The sequence below is a fragment of the Lupinus angustifolius genome, chromosome LG18 (genome assembly GCF_001865875.1).
Source record: "Lupinus angustifolius cultivar Tanjil chromosome LG18, LupAngTanjil_v1.0, whole genome shotgun sequence".
In the NCBI taxonomy this organism is placed as follows: Eukaryota; Viridiplantae; Streptophyta; class Magnoliopsida; order Fabales; family Fabaceae; genus Lupinus; species Lupinus angustifolius.
In genome coordinates this window covers 3,540,512-3,555,979 of record NC_032026.1, presented here as the reverse complement: position 1 = coordinate 3,555,979, position 15,468 = coordinate 3,540,512, and the positions used below count along the sequence as shown (strand labels likewise).

The 15,468-nt window shown below is 34.7% G+C and overlaps 3 protein-coding genes across 3 annotated transcripts; 2 read left to right on the top strand and 1 right to left on the bottom strand.

Moving 5' to 3' along the window:
- LOC109333129 (senescence-specific cysteine protease SAG39-like) lies at positions 23-1,716 on the top strand. The gene is made up of 2 exons (XM_019568418.1): positions 23-617; positions 1,083-1,716. Exons 1-2 carry the CDS (start codon positions 182-184, stop codon positions 1,670-1,672), a joined length of 1,026 nt encoding a protein of 341 aa, XP_019423963.1. The 5' UTR covers positions 23-181; the 3' UTR covers positions 1,673-1,716.
- LOC109333127 (BTB/POZ and TAZ domain-containing protein 4-like) lies at positions 4,139-7,148 on the top strand. The gene is made up of 5 exons (XM_019568417.1): positions 4,139-4,460; positions 5,118-5,248; positions 5,719-6,025; positions 6,124-6,437; positions 6,668-7,148. The coding sequence occupies exons 1-5, from the start codon at positions 4,209-4,211 to the stop codon at positions 6,786-6,788; spliced, it is 1,125 nt and encodes a 374-aa protein (XP_019423962.1). The 5' UTR covers positions 4,139-4,208; the 3' UTR covers positions 6,789-7,148.
- Positions 8,166-12,604, bottom strand: LOC109333126 (formin-like protein 6). The gene is made up of 4 exons (XM_019568416.1): positions 10,955-12,604; positions 10,448-10,650; positions 9,636-9,877; positions 8,166-9,527 (listed from the first exon to the last, which is right to left on the bottom strand). The coding sequence occupies exons 1-4, from the start codon at positions 12,370-12,372 to the stop codon at positions 8,733-8,735; spliced, it is 2,658 nt and encodes an 885-aa protein (XP_019423961.1). The 5' UTR covers positions 12,373-12,604; the 3' UTR covers positions 8,166-8,732.

Below are 15,468 nucleotides of genomic sequence, written 5' to 3'. Positions count from 1 at the left end.
ATAAACCAATCTAACACTGATTCAAATTAAGAAATGTCATGAATAGTATCAACATGCAACTTCTATATAAACCATTTAGCCAATGTATTTTTCATATACCTAAGTTACAATATTATCTTAACAAACACCTCAAAAAAGCTACTCTACCCTTTATTCTTGGTCATTTTACTAACCAAAAGACATGGCTTCCATGAGCCAAATTCAATATCTTATAGCCCTATTCCTTATTATTGCATCTTGGAGCTCTCAAGTACTATCTCGAAAGCTCCAAGATACATTCTTATCGGAACGACATGAGCTATGGATGGCGAAACATGACAAGGTCTATAAGGATGCTGTAGAGAAGGAAAAACGTTTCAAGGTATTTAAAGAGAATGTGGAATACATTGAATCCTTCAATGCTGCTAGCAACAAACCATACAAACTCAGCATTAATCAATTTGCTGACCAAACCAATGATGAGTTTAAGGCTTACAGAAATAGTTTGAAAAGTTTACACGGATTGATGACTATAATAGGAACCTCATTTAAGTATGAAAATGTGACTGATATTCCTGTTGCCATAGATTGGAGGAAAAGAGGAGCAGTTACTCCAATCAAGGACCAAGGGCAATGTGGTAAGATAAAAGCATACTTTTCTATATTAGTGTGCTTTCTTGGTTCACTACTTTAATATTTTGGTATAAGAAATGATATTTCTCGCCCTATGGATAAGAAACTAATCCATTTTAGATGCGTGACTAACGCTCCCAACAAGTGTTGATCCTAAAAATCAAACATTCGACATTTGGCCTAGTATAATACATGGAGATCTATTCAAATATTATACCACTAGACAAACGTACACCTCTTTGGTTCATTATTTTAGTATATACAAGTTGAATGCACTTTATGTCTATCACATCATTAATTACTTAGTTATCTATTTCAGTTAATTAATTGTTAATGACCATAATTTATCATAATTGATAATATATATTTAGCCTAATGCCACCCTATATGGGCATACTAAGTTTATGCAAGTATATGTTAGATACACAATTTGGTTAATGCTTATGTTTGTTTTTGTTTTGTAAAACCAGGTAGTTGTTGGGCATTTTCAACTGTGGCTGCAACAGAAGGTATACACCAATTGACTAGTGGAAAATTAGTCTCTCTAGCTGAGCAAGAACTTGTAGATTGTGACAGAAAAAGCGAGGACCATGGATGTGAGGGTGGTTATATGGAAGATGGTTTTGAGTTCATTATAAAGAATGGTGGAATAACCACTGAAGCAAATTACCCCTACACAGCATCTGATGGAACTTGTAACACTAACAAGGAGAAGTCACACATAGTTACAATAAAAGGGTATGAGAAAGTCCCTCCTAATAGTGAAGATGCACTCCTTAAATCTGTGGCTAACCAACCTGTGTCAGTTTCTGTTGATGCTGGAGGAAATTTCCAATTTTACTCAAGTGGGATTTTTGAAGGAGAATGTGGAACTGAGCTAGACCATGGTGTTACAGCAATTGGTTATGGTATAGGTGATGATGGCACTAAGTATTGGTTAGTAAAGAATTCATGGGGTACTAGTTGGGGAGAGCAAGGATATATAAGGATGAAAAGAGACATAAATGCAAAGGAAGGAATGTGTGGTATTGCAATGGATGCTTCTTACCCAACTGCTTAAATAGTTCATATATGTAAAGTGTGCTTGAAATTTGCTTTCATTAATATTTGTGCTTAAATATAGATTGTGTAAAATTAAATTACTAAAGTATACTTCTATGAACATTTAAAAATAGTTATACATTTCCTACTCCCAACCAGTGTATATGGTAATACTAGATTACTAGTAGCAAAAGGTTTTTTTAGGTTTAACAAGTTAGAGACTCCACTTTTATGCATCATTAAGACCAATCAAGTCTAACATAATGATTCATTTTAACTCAAGTCTCTTCATAATATTTTCTTTATCTTCTCTAGATATGGAGCCTAATTCAAGTTTGGTGGTCCCTTGCTTTGGATCTAACCTGTGGATATTTTTTGTGATTTGTTGTCCGACGTCTAGGTTTTGTAGACCGATTTTTTTGAATTGGATATTTCTTGTAAAAAATGTTTGGAATATTGAGATTTTGGTGATTGTAGTTTCTAATCTTATCCACTTATCTTAATTCATGTAGGTTAGTCAATTTTCGGAGTTCATATCCATTGAAAACATGTTCGTCATGATTACTTAATGAGACAAGTATAACCCTAACATTTCTGATATTGCACCTTGTGATTAATTTACCTTTAGTAATTGTTGAATGATGATGGATGTTGGACACATCACTAATACCCTCACATTAGAAACTGGTTTGATGTACATTCCCCAACAAGAATGTTTGACAAAATCATATGAATTTCATTAAAGACAAAATCATAATATTTAGTGGAAAATCTCTTGTGTTGCAAGAGTACTGGATGTAGCCTTCGGTGGACAAGAAGGTGAACCAGTATAAAATACTTGTGTACTCCCCTTTCCCTTTCCTCTTTATTTTATACTTGTTTATTTTCTTCAATATTATCTGCTGCACATTAACTCTTACGTTTTGCAGAAAAAGTTACCATAATTTTAAGTCAACTAATTTATCCCCTCTTAGTTGTTGCAATCCTGTTCTTACACAGTGAAAAAATCCAAATCCACTAGTATATGAGTCTCACTAATAAATAAACAATTGAATGGTAAAACAATAACATAACATAAATGCTCATTAAGGTTGAGTATAAATGACCAAGTACACTAAACCATCCCTTTTATATTTGCAACAAGGGCAAAGGCAAAAGTATCCTATTCACAAGAAAATGAATGAATTCCCAAGTGGACACAATGACAATTGTAACCATTAGATAGATATAAGTAAGGTGAAGACTTTGTTGAGCCAACATATTCATAACTTGCCTTAGCATAATTTAGGATTTTTATTTCCATCTAACTCTCCCACCTTGAATTTGACACTAGGATTAAGAAGCGTATGATACCACTTGAGAAGAATAAGCAATTTCAAGAAGTGATGAGAAAAGGGAAAAAACAAAGAATGAGGTTCACATAACCTCATTAGGATTTATAATATATATATATAGGGGTTTGCTAATATGAGGAATGTGTTTTTCAGTTAGGTATATGTTAATATTGTATACTAAATGATTTGGACAAAAATAATCTCAATGTTTAAATTCCCCATTAGGTGTCTCGCCCACACAGAGGAGTGGCACGCACTGTAATTCTACACCTCCCAGTGCTTCAAGAGTATGGTCATGTGCCCATACACAGCATAATTGTGTTCCAGTTCCAGACTAATATTCCACAACATAGTGCATCAGTTAATCTCATATAAAAGTTTTCATGTCACATTATTTTGATTTTAGGCACAATTCATTATATGATTAATGATTAGAGTATATACTCATCTAAATATAAAATTGGTAATTGAACTATAACAATCCTTGTATCTTAGTTGGTCACGTAGCATACTGCAGCAGGGTTCCATTTAGTATATGTTTAATCACAAGACAACACAACATTAGCAAAAGGAAAAAACAAGACGTAAAAGTAAACAAACAAGAAGAATGTTACTAAACGCAACTAAAAAGTAAATTAAAATTGTCAAAGTTACCTAAATATAATAATAACTTGTGGTTGTAGTTAATTAAGAAAAAAACTTGCGGATGTAGTTATTCAAAATTAATTAACTTGTGGTTCTAAAGTACTTATATATGGGTCCACTAATAAATAAACAATGAAAAGGTAAAAATTAAAAATGATAAATGGAAAAAGTCCCTAGTCATATTGGCAGAGCTAGATCCATTAATGAATGAATTCCTAACTATATAGTATAGCTGTAACCATTACACTAGTTAAAAAAAATTTCACCATCAATCTTACAACTTCTATTTATTGAAAGAGAGGATCTACTTCCTCCACGAGTAAGTTAGAAAAACATATTCCATATTTTATCTGTTCGTTCTATGAAAATCTAATGGTTCACGTGATTTGAATTAGTTCATAAGTCTGAAATATTAAATTTTCATAATGAATAACTAAGATATAAAATATATTTTTTTAACTCAATCTCCTCTCTTTCTATAAAGAAGTTTTAAGTTCCCTATCTTTCTAATATGTCCTAAAAGACTTCAGTTTTTCTTTACTTATGCAGCATTAGAGGATAAACTGTTTAACTAAGATGGATCAGAAATGCAATGTATCTCTCTTTGATACTAAGAAAAATATTCCAGCACCACCGCCTTTGCCGCGTTCAATGGCCACAGCTTTTCCTTGCAAGGTGGAGAATAATAATCCACCTGCAAGAATGCACAGCAATGTGTCTTCAGCAACAAGAGATTTGTGGCAGAGAGTTTACAATGAAGGCTATAAAGCAGATGTTTACATTAGTACTGATAATGGTGGCATTATTTATGCTCATTCTATCATTCTTGTAAGTTCATTCTTTCTAATTGATTTTGTATTCAACTAATTCTACTTTATTAGACATATAAGCAAGTGTTCCTGGTGAGCTACATTAAGTTAGTGAATCGGGAAGTCGCTCGCAATGCATTCTGCTCACATTTCCTTATACCAAGTAGTTGTGCAGCTAAGATTTTCAATTTTCTTACATGTTCAGTAATCAGCATGGCATGGATTAGCCACTGGTTATCAAGGTTTTAAATAGCAGTTGTGGTCACGGTTTTGGAAACTTTTAAAACCTTTACGATTCAAATAATTCTTGGCATATGCAGTTGATGGGCAACAATTGCTGTTGTGAGACAATTTCGGCTACTATCAAAACCTTAATATATCGGTATCTGTAGAGATTATGGACCTTACTGGTGATAACATTTTTATGCTGAATAATCACTACTAGCTAGCTAAGCTTATTTGTAAAGTTAAACAGGAACGGTATAAAGACTGTATAAGAATTCCCTGGACTAGAATACTATAGTGGAATGGTCCACAATTCTAAGGGATACTGTAAAATTAACATTCTTTCATTAACAAGTAGCCATGATGCTGTAACAACAAATTGAGTGAACTTTTTCGTTATCTTCTTGAATCATTTTTTGTGTGTACCACTCACTTTACCATATATGAATAGGCCACAGCTTCTCCTGTATTGAAAGGCATGTTGAAGCAAGCAAATCGTCATCACCATTGGCGACCAATCTCAATATTTGGGGTTCCTCATGATGCAGTACGAGTTTTCGTTCGCTACTTGTACTCCTCTTGGTATGTCCAACCCTCCACTAACCTCAAATTATCACTACTTCTGTGGAAATCATTAACTCTGCCTCTGCTGTAGTGTTACTCTTAAGTTTCTATGCATTTAATTTTAGTTCCTGTCAAATGTGAACCAAAAAGTAATTCCTAAAGAGATATGCTCTTTACCTATATCTATAGCATTTCAAATACTATGGTTCATCCTCTCATTTTGCATCACACATATGTATATCGTGCTTTTAAATTACAGTTATGGTCACATATACAAAAGCAATCATGTTTATGTTATGTTTTCTGTAATATTACATGATTATAATAAAAAATATTGCCGATACAATCACAAATGCAATCATAATACAGTTTAGAAAATGGGAAATGTCATAATATTATGGCTACAATTTCAGTTGTGAGCGACAACTTAAAAGGACAAATAATTGATTCATAAATGTGCTAAATTTTTACACACTTCTCTTTTGTAGTTATGAGAAAGAAGAAATGAAGCAATTCACCTTGCATTTGTTGGTGCTGTCACATGTATTTGTGGTTCCTCAGTTGAAGCATGAATGTCAACAAAAGCTAGAGTTGGATTTCCTAACCATAGATAATGTAGTTGATTTTTTCCAACTCTCTTTACTATGTCATTCTCCCCGGCTTGTCCTCATTTGTCACCGTAAAATACTACAAAATTTTAAAGCAGTTTCAGAGTCAGAAGGGTGGAAAGTAATGAAGCAGAGTCACCCAGTTCTAGAGAAGGAACTTTTAGAGTCTTTGGTTGAAGAAGAAAATGTAAGACATTAAGACAATCCTTTTCTCTTAAGTTCTATTGCAGTATGGAAACTTGAGTAGACCATTCACTAACTCCTTTAGGACGAATTGATTATCAGAGAAAAACGAAGAACATGCGAAGGAAGAATGAGAGGGTGATCTATGGGCAATTATATGAGGCAATGGATGCTCTTGTTCACATATTTAGCGATGGTTGTCGAACAATTGGCCCGCATGATAAGGACTTCAAAGCAAACCAGGCACCGTGTAGTTATGCAGCTTGCAAAGGGCTAGAATTGCTCGTCCGCCATTTTGCTGGCTGCAAGTTGAGATTGCCAGGAGGTTGTGTTCATTGCAAGAGAATGTGGCAAGTATTAGAGCTTCACTCTCGACTATGTGTTGATCCAGATCAATGTAGAGTTCCTCTTTGCAGGTAAAGAATTATATTATGTCCCTATAAATTTGAATGCAGATGATTAAGATTTGAAGTTTGTTAATGGTCATGTCATGACATAAAAAGGTTACACGACTTTATGTTCTAACCTCGACCATTCGTGTATATGGTCCAATGGTTAAGAGTTACTACAGACTTATATACTCTAGAAATCTTACTCACTGCAACATAATTATCCACCTAAACTGTGACAATGCCTGTTATTTCAGGAAGTTTAAGCAGCGAATATCAAGACAAGGAAAGAAAGACAATGTTAAGTGGAAAATATTGGTTGAGAAGATCTTCAGAACACGGGGCATTGTGTTAGCACCATGCTTTCAGAGGCAATAACAACAGCATCTTGTGGGAAAAAATCACGGTTGATCTAGAACCCCCTTCTAATTGTAAATTTGTTGTATGTATACTGTTCTGGTGAGATTTCATCAAGCTGGATTTAGAGTTGTACTTGTTCCTTCGATTCTCGAAAAAAATTATGTATCAGAGGACATCTCAGTAGAACTCTAAGGACCATATAGGTAAACTTATTCTCGGTAAGTGTTGCTCCTAACAAAGATGAGACAATAGGCAGATCTATTGCTCTGAATAATGCATATGGATTGAGTTCCTCTTTCATGATGTAACCTCAAATGGATTAGTGAGATGTTCAAAGAATTAATATCTGAAGTGTGGATGCATATAATTGTCCTTAAAGAGAAGAGTATATCTAAGTATCTGTAAATGAAAATTAAATAAATGCATTAAATGCCGTATTCTCCTGTAACAAAAAACTGTTAACAATAGCATTAACTGGATGTCTCGTATTTGTGGCTATACCAAAAAATAATGTTAACTGATATGTAGTCTCTACTGCTGGACCACATATTTATTTGTTACCAACATTAGATGATAGGAGTTCAAAAGTTAGGAAGATCTCTGATAACACCGGTAAAAGAATGCACAAAGAATTGAGAAGGAACCGTACAAAATCGATTCGAAATCAATTCATTTCGAATACTAATACCTCTTTTGTTGAATGCAAGAATCGGAGAAGATTACAATGATGAAGCCTAATTGATTCCCTAAATCAATTCCACGTTACAAGGTTACAAGGTTGATTCCCTAAGTCTATTCCCTTTTCTACACAATACTCAAAAACTACCCATACTAACCGCCTAACTCCTATTTATAGATTTCGGTTTACACTACCAACCCTCATCGCAGTTACTAAGCTGCCCCTAAGTCTTAATCTGATGCTGCCACGTGGACTAGTGGCTGCCACGTGGCCTCCTTTGATACACCCTTGTGATGGGTGGTCTCTCCCACACCCTATCAATCTCCATCAAATGAATTAAGAAAACAAAAAAAATGGTGATTTGCAGCATAGTTTCTACAAAAGCAACCATTTCTGCTTTTATTCTTAAAGTGCCCAATTCTTTCTATTCACCTTCCTATGGTATGCGCCAACTAACTGGTTCATTTTCCTGCTAGAAATTGGTGTACTTCATTTTTTTTTAATTAAAAAGGTTATGGCTTCAATGCTTAATGCTCCCTTTGGGTTCTGTAAGTCTGAAACATCAATTTTAACATTGTATATTACGGGATTGGGGAGTCAGAAACAGTATGAGATCTCTTACGAATTGAATTCTGATGCAAGAGACCCTGCTCATGGATCCACCAACTATCACCTTAACTTGACATAACATTTCATGGATCTATCCACCCATATGGTTCTCACATTTTCCATTTATTGTCGATGTTGGACATATTTCATTTACACTTGGAGTCTTAACAGTACATAGTGAATTAGTAATTGTGCATTGCAAACAAGTGTGCTAAGAGATTTCAAATGCTAGTCATACATAAAGGAAGTGTAGCAAAACTGCTACTTATTATTAATAGTTGTTTCAAAAAATACATATAAAAATTAAAAAACATTCTATAATATGAAAAATGTGAGACTGACCTAATATCATAACTATGACCCATATTCGAGTTGAAGAAACTACGATAATACGTGTCTTGCACATTTCAGCTTCATATGAAGTTGAGTGTAGGTGGTAATCATGGTGGGGGATCCTGCCAACACAGCTTGTTATCTCTTCATCATCCCTGTAATGATTTATGTGCAGTCTCGGGGATTATAGTCCTTCTTCACTATTACCAGTGGAACGGGATTCTCTCAGTAGAAAGACCAATATACCTAATGCTGAAATGCTGGCAACTAACTTAAATCTGCAAAAGCATTAATTTACTTTCGCTGTTATCCTGAAGGACTATTATTTCTTTCATATAACACTAGGGAGACAAGCTTTCTTCGTCTGAACTTCTATCTTGTCTTCCATGGTACCTGCTGAGAACAGGTAACGATGCACTTGCAGCTATCTGGAAAGATCTGTCTGAACCAATCACAGTTTTGTCTTGTATCCTTCCAACTTCTTTGCAGACTTGATCCAAGATATTTAGAAAGTCTCTTACAATCATAAAAACTCTGAAAGGGTGTGCTTCTTCCTTTGCTGTATCTCCATGAAAGTATTCTGTAATTTCTTTCACAAGGAATAAGGCCTTTTTCTCATCAGCCTTGATCCTAGCAATTTTCTCTTCGGCATCATTCAGAAATATGTTTGTCGAGTTAAAGAAATTCTCTTGCATATCTGGATTCTGATATTGCAAAACCAATCTCACTTTATCAAGCCCCATTTCAAGCTTCAAGAGATAACTGCTTAAGACATCTGAGTCCATTCCTGCTGCTTTTTTTACATTACCAAGGTCTTTACTCAGTCCAGCTACAACCTGCAATCCTTTCTTTTTGAACTCATCTTCATTGAATTCGGAACTCGTTTGGTTCTGAGAATTCTCATTTGCAGATTCCCCACCTGAACCTTCAGATCTAATGATCTCTTGGACCACAAAGTGAAGCAGTGTGGTCTTTCCATCTGTTCCCTTTATATCTACAAGTTTTAGGAGTGTTTCAAGTTTGAAAGATTTAGCATCGCCGCGATTGGTGCCAACATTCATTCTGTTTCCTGTCCTGAGAACAGCTTCAAGGAGTTTGAGGAATAACCGGCTATTCTTTAATTCCTCGCTTGCTACCTGACAAATGTGAACATTAGATTGGTTAGTTTCTCATGAGGCAGAACAAATTCTAATATGAAAGCAAGACATTAATGGTAACAAGAGATGGAAATAAGCTAGACACACCTCCAGGGTTTGAAAAGACTTCCTAAGGTAGTTAACTTCTGCTTCAAAATTAGCTCTATAAAGCATGGCTTCAACTCTTTTAAAGGCTAAAGGGATATCAAGCACTGTTTTAAGAAATCTTTCGGCTGACCCAAGTTTTGAGAGGTCGCCATCATAGTTTTTAAGTTTTATCTCTTCCTCCTTAGTTGGAGCCATCTTTACAAGAGTTTCCAATAGCTCAGCACCCAAGCTTTCGGGATTCCCTGGGTCATACAAAATACAGTACATGATGTTTGCAAAGTGAAAATGATGAACATTTATGAGCAATTCATTCAAGGTAAAAACAAACAACAGATGTACCAGGAAAACAACCTAGGATATCAGTTGATGTATATACCCACCTTCAGATATTTCACATATTCAATAGATATATTGCTTATTCAGTAGAGTAATATGAACTGGGACCTTTAAAGGAAAATATTATTGATTTCAAACTTCATTTTGGAGGAGACACATTCAGATTTGATTGTCTCTTCTGAATTCACCACTGAGTTGAACTCACTCTGTCCTTTGAGGTGGATACAGAAGTAACCTTGTTGCTCTCTTCGAAAATGTATTAGGAAATGGTAAATATCCATAGCTTTGAGAATTTTGACATCAATATATTAAAATTGTTTCTTAGAATAGTGGTAATTAGATCCATGTCGACGGCAGGAAGCTCTAAGGGAGAGTTACTGGTTTGTCCTCTCTTGATATACACATGTACTAAGCAATAAAAGTATGAAGCCTGATTAATTTCTAGAAATGAGAAAGAATGAACAAAATCAACTTACCATCTAGAAGAGCTTCAGACACCTCATCTCTGGTCACATTCAGTGCCCTCAAGAGTATTGCTATGTTTTGTGATTTCTTGGGGTCTAACACCCTATTCTCATGCTCAACAGGAGGAAGCACTGACTTTCTAGTAACAGTCTCTTTTGGTGCAGAATTTGTCGAATTGCAACCAAACAGACTCTCCATCATGTCCTCATTTAACCTACAATGAAACAAAACACCCCATACCATAAAGGCATAAACATATATTACTTCACATTCACAGTCCTAAAGCTCCTAATTCCAGACAAAAGATTTTAAATTACAGTCCACAACCATAATCGAAGTCACGGTATTGCGGTTTTTGTAATATCTACGACTATAGTGCAATCCCAATAGCAATCACAACATCAATTATAACAACATTGTTCCATTTTGTCACAATTATCAGCAATTGATGAAAACACAACTTAAACCGCAACCACAATTTAAATTCAGATACCGAATTTCAGTAACACGTTACTTACTGAAAGGAGCTTGATTTTAACTGGTCCCACACGGTGGCGCAGTCTGAGGTTGCACGCACTTTATCCCAATGTAAAGCCTTCAACTTAGGTTTCCCTTCATCCATATCATCAGTTTCCACTGATGCTGCTTTTGTGACACTGTTAGTAGAATAAGCAGAAGCTGCTCCTTCTTGACTTGGAGACCAAGACTGTTGCTGCTTTCTCGAGGCAGCAATAGATGAGATCGTGCTTCTGACCGGAGACCAAACCTTTCGCCGAGGCATTGCTCGTCGTGATGGTGGCAGTGGCGGTGGTGGTGGCGGAGGTGGTGGAAGATGAAGTGATGTCATGGACTCGTCTGAATGAAGATGCCTCAAATCCAGTGCTGGTGGAGGCTCTAAGAATTTCGGCCTTCTAGGTTGCAGTGGTGGTGGCGCCGGAGATATTGACGGTGGCTGAGAAGAATTTTTTATTGACGGTATCATGATGTTCCTCCTATCCGGCGATGAAGCTAAAAGCCTAGATTTCGGCGAGGTTCTCTTCGAGAAAGGAACCACCGGAGCTCCGGTAACCAACGCCGCCGAAGTGTTACCATTATCCCGATAGCTATGACGGGACGACACCGGCGTACAATAATAGCTATCCTCCTCATGACTGAGCGACGGCGAATGAAACCTCCTAACGCGGCTTTCTTCGTCGGAAGAGGAAGACGAGGATGCCGCCGGCGGCAGGTGATTCTCATTATCGGAAGGTTTATTCAACGGCGGCAGTGGCTGCAATTCAGGGCTGGGACGGTACCGATCCGAAAGCTTAACTGAATTATCGAGTTTACGAAAAAGTGACCGGTTGCCAACGTTTCCGGTTCGGTCCGGTTCACTTAACGATGTCCGGTTCGGTTCAACCGTCCCAATGTAGAGGAAACTAGACTGTGGTGGTGGTTGCGAAGAATTATTAGAAGTCTCAGGGACATAATTGGAATTTTCACGCACTAGTTTCTTTTCTTTCTGAATTGTTTCCACACTGTGCTTTGTTCTGTACTTATATAAGAAGAACGCGAGTGCAGATAACATCCCTAGTGTTACGATTCCGACGGATATTGCGATTGCTACTTTCTTCGTCGGCTTCGTTTGTTGCATTCCCGTTGGATTCGTCGCGATTGCGCCGGCGGGGGTTGACGGCAGTTGCTGCTCCGGCTGAGGCGGCGGTGGAGCTGTTGGATACTCGTTAAAAAAAGGAATGTCCGGAGAGGAAGGAGTATCTGGTGGTGGTGGCAGCGGTGGTGAGTCGGTGGTTGGCGGCAGAGCAGAACTGACCGGGAATAACGGCTGGTGTAAGATTCTTCTTGATGTGTGAGATTCATATTCATTGAGTTGAATTGTGATCACTTTTGCAGTGAATAAAGAGAGTAACAGAATGAAGGTAAAATGATGAGAGTTCATAATGTTGAATAATATTTATGGGTTTCTTTGTTTCTTCTGTTTTGTTTCTTCACACAATGCATAACTGTAGTTTTGGTTTTGTTGCAGCAAATTCGTTTGTGGAAATAAGAGAGAGAGAAAGAAGGAGGAAAGAAAAAAAGAAGGAAAAGAGAGAGGAACTTCTTTGGTGGGAGGGAGTAAGATCTGGATGACTGGATGCTGAAACAGCTTTCGTCACCACAACCTGTTAGTACTATTTTTTTTTCTGTTTATGTTTTTATTTATTGCTCTATTAAAGACAATTATCATGTGTCATTTAAATGGAGGTTATATAATTGGGGATTGGATATTCAATATATAGACATGATACATTGAGGTAGTTGTAAGTAAAGAAAAAAAATGTGTGGATTGAGATTATATAAGTCCTAGACATATTATTTTGTATCATTATCAAATTATTATTAATTTTTTTTTAAAATTATTTAAATTAATAATGGATAATACAGTAATTATACTTAAATTTGTATACTAATATTATATAAATATTATACTCTGTAAGTAAGTATTAAATTATTTAACTCTCATAAAATTGTTGGTTATTTTTGTTAAATTAATTGTTGGAGTTACATTATATAACCTTTAGATGTTTAGACTTTTTGGTATACATTATCCTACATGTAAGGATCTTTCTTTAGTACATAACTATTATTTCTAATAAATATTATTTCTAGAAATAAAATCTTGAATTTTGAGTAATATAGGTATAGCCTGGATCTAATGAGATTAGGTCAATATATTGTTGGTATTTGATATTTATATTCCAACTAAAAAAAGTGTTATAAATTATTTCATTCCCATTTTTTTTCCTCCTATCTTAACAAGGTTATAATGAGGATCTTCTTACAAAAAAAAAAGTTAATTAAAATTCCTCATATAAGACATAGCAAAATTATTTTATAAAGAGTATTTTATATACCCAAAACCCTTCTCCTAACCTTCTTAAGCAACTTTATAAATAGGAATTATGTGTTGTTTTTGTTAATGAGGAATTATGTGTTTAATGATTTAGAAATCTTATACTGTAATATCTATGTACTGATAGTGTAAATATTTATACACAGTCAATACATTAATTATCATTTATTTGGATTACTTTTTTTAAAGTCGAATGTTGAAAGTGAATGGTAGATGAGTAACAATGTAAAAAACTTACACAGTAAATGTATACATCTTTTTCTATTAATTAGAATCATATTTCTTAATTAACTTTTTAAATATAAACCACGCTAATTTTCTTTAATTTACATTTTATATACCCAAAACCCTTCTCCTAACCTTCTTAAGCAACTTTATAAATAGGAATTATGTGTTGTTTTTGTTAATGAGGAATTATGTGTTTAATGATTTAGAAATCTTATACTGTAATATCTATGTACTGATAGTGTAAATATTTATACACAGTCAATACATTAATTATCATTTATTTGGATTACTTTTTTTAAAGTCGAATGTTGAAAGTGAATGGTAGATGAGTAACAATGTAAAAAACTTACACAGTAAATGTATACATCTTTTTCTATTAATTAGAATCATATTTCTTAATTAACTTTTTAAATATAAACCACGCTAATTTTCTTTAATTTACATTTTCGTTATTCTACAAACACATTAAGATAAGAATCTTGTAGTACTAAAAATAATGTAGTACTAAAAATAATGAAGGTGTATTTATATTGACGTTGCCGTAAAGAGAATCTATCTGAAAGAAATGTTTTACCAATTATTTAATATTAAAACCTGATATGTTCATGTCCTTTATAGTCTCTATCTAGATATTATATATTTTCCTTTGTTGGTAACGAGTGCAAAGCATAAATTCTATCTTTGGTGCCATAAAAACTTGTGTCCAATGGCCACCGGCCACTTTGTCACTTTATCTTTCCATCAGCTAAATAGTTGTTTGGCACTTCCAAATCCTAAAAGCTCAGGTTTCACTTTTCCGATAAAATAAATAAAGATAATATAAAAAGTGTAAACTATACTCACACTATCCAGGTAAAATTATACAATTTATTACTTCATTTTCTACACTTATACAACTCCTTAATTTATATTCATACATTATAATGATTATTATTTTTAACGCAATTGTTAGAATGTTAGTATTTGTTGTGGGTAAGACTTAAACTCAATCTCCTTCACTTCATCCGTAACCATCAAACCACCTTATAACTCATTTTTTGTATATTTTAAATTTGCTATAAGTGGGACTCGAACCCACAACTTCTTTCACTTCATTCCTTAACCTTCATTGCCTTCACTCCGTTCTTTAATTTATATACATATATTGCACTGATTATTATTTTTATTGACAATTGTTAGTATTTTGTTCTGGACGAAACTCGAACTTCAATTTCCTTCACTTCACCTCTAACCACCAAACTATCTATAACTCATTTTTTGTATTTTTTAAATTTTTATGAGTGATGCTCGAACCTACAACCTCATTCACTTCATTCCCTAAACTTCTTCACCATAACTATTAAACCACCTTATGACTCCCTAATTACATTGACTTGTATGTAACACCGTGTTTTCAGAGCACTTTTAATTAAGTAATTAGTATTAATGAATTAATTATAGAAATTAATCAATAATGTTTTAGGCTAAACCTCAGTTGAGTTTTAGTCTTGTATGATTTTCTTGCATGCCCTATTTTTTCAAGATTTTTGGAGAATAAAAGTTTTCGAGACGATTTCGGGTCGTTTTATCGAGTTTTCGTCCAGTTTTTGAGTTCCGTAACTCGGAATCAAATTCCGATTTTTCCCCTGGCTTCGAAATATTATTTCTAGTCAAAATAGACACCAACTTTGTCTGTAACTCATCCTAGATATTTTTAACCTCGAAATTCAAGTTTTGACGTTTCGGGTAAATGTCCTAAATCAGGAGATTATATATTTTCGGACGAAATTATCTGAAATTTTTCGGACACGACGTTTATTGGGAATTACATCATATCAATAAGTTGGAAGTCATCATTTCATGAGCCACTTACTTGTTACACAAGTAATGTAAAAGCTTCCAAAAACCCCTAAATCACTCAACAAATCCTCTCAC

What these genes read in the sequence shown, in the direction of transcription:
- LOC109333129 (XM_019568418.1), top strand. Translation starts at nt 182, where the DNA reads ATGGCTTCCATGAGCCAAATTCAATATCTTATAGCCCTATTCCTTATT. An exon ending in CAAGGACCAAGGGCAATGTG is followed by an intron (nt 618 to 1,082) that starts GTAAGATAAAAG and finishes TTGTAAAACCAG; the next exon opens with GTAGTTGTTGGGCATTTTCA.
- LOC109333126 (XM_019568416.1), bottom strand. Translation starts at nt 12,372, where the DNA reads ATGAACTCTCATCATTTTACCTTCATTCTGTTACTCTCTTTATTCACT. An exon ending in GTCTGAAGCTCTTCTAGATG is followed by an intron (nt 9,878 to 10,447) that starts GTAAGTTGATTT and finishes TGTATGACCCAG; the next exon opens with GGAATCCCGAAAGCTTGGGT. An exon ending in AGTCTTTTCAAACCCTGGAG is followed by an intron (nt 9,528 to 9,635) that starts GTGTGTCTAGCT and finishes CACATTTGTCAG; the next exon opens with GTAGCAAGCGAGGAATTAAA.
- LOC109333127 (XM_019568417.1), top strand. Translation starts at nt 4,209, where the DNA reads ATGGATCAGAAATGCAATGTATCTCTCTTTGATACTAAGAAAAATATT. An exon ending in ATGCTCATTCTATCATTCTT is followed by an intron (nt 4,461 to 5,117) that starts GTAAGTTCATTC and finishes ATATATGAATAG; the next exon opens with GCCACAGCTTCTCCTGTATT. An exon ending in TGTAGAGTTCCTCTTTGCAG is followed by an intron (nt 6,438 to 6,667) that starts GTAAAGAATTAT and finishes CTGTTATTTCAG; the next exon opens with GAAGTTTAAGCAGCGAATAT.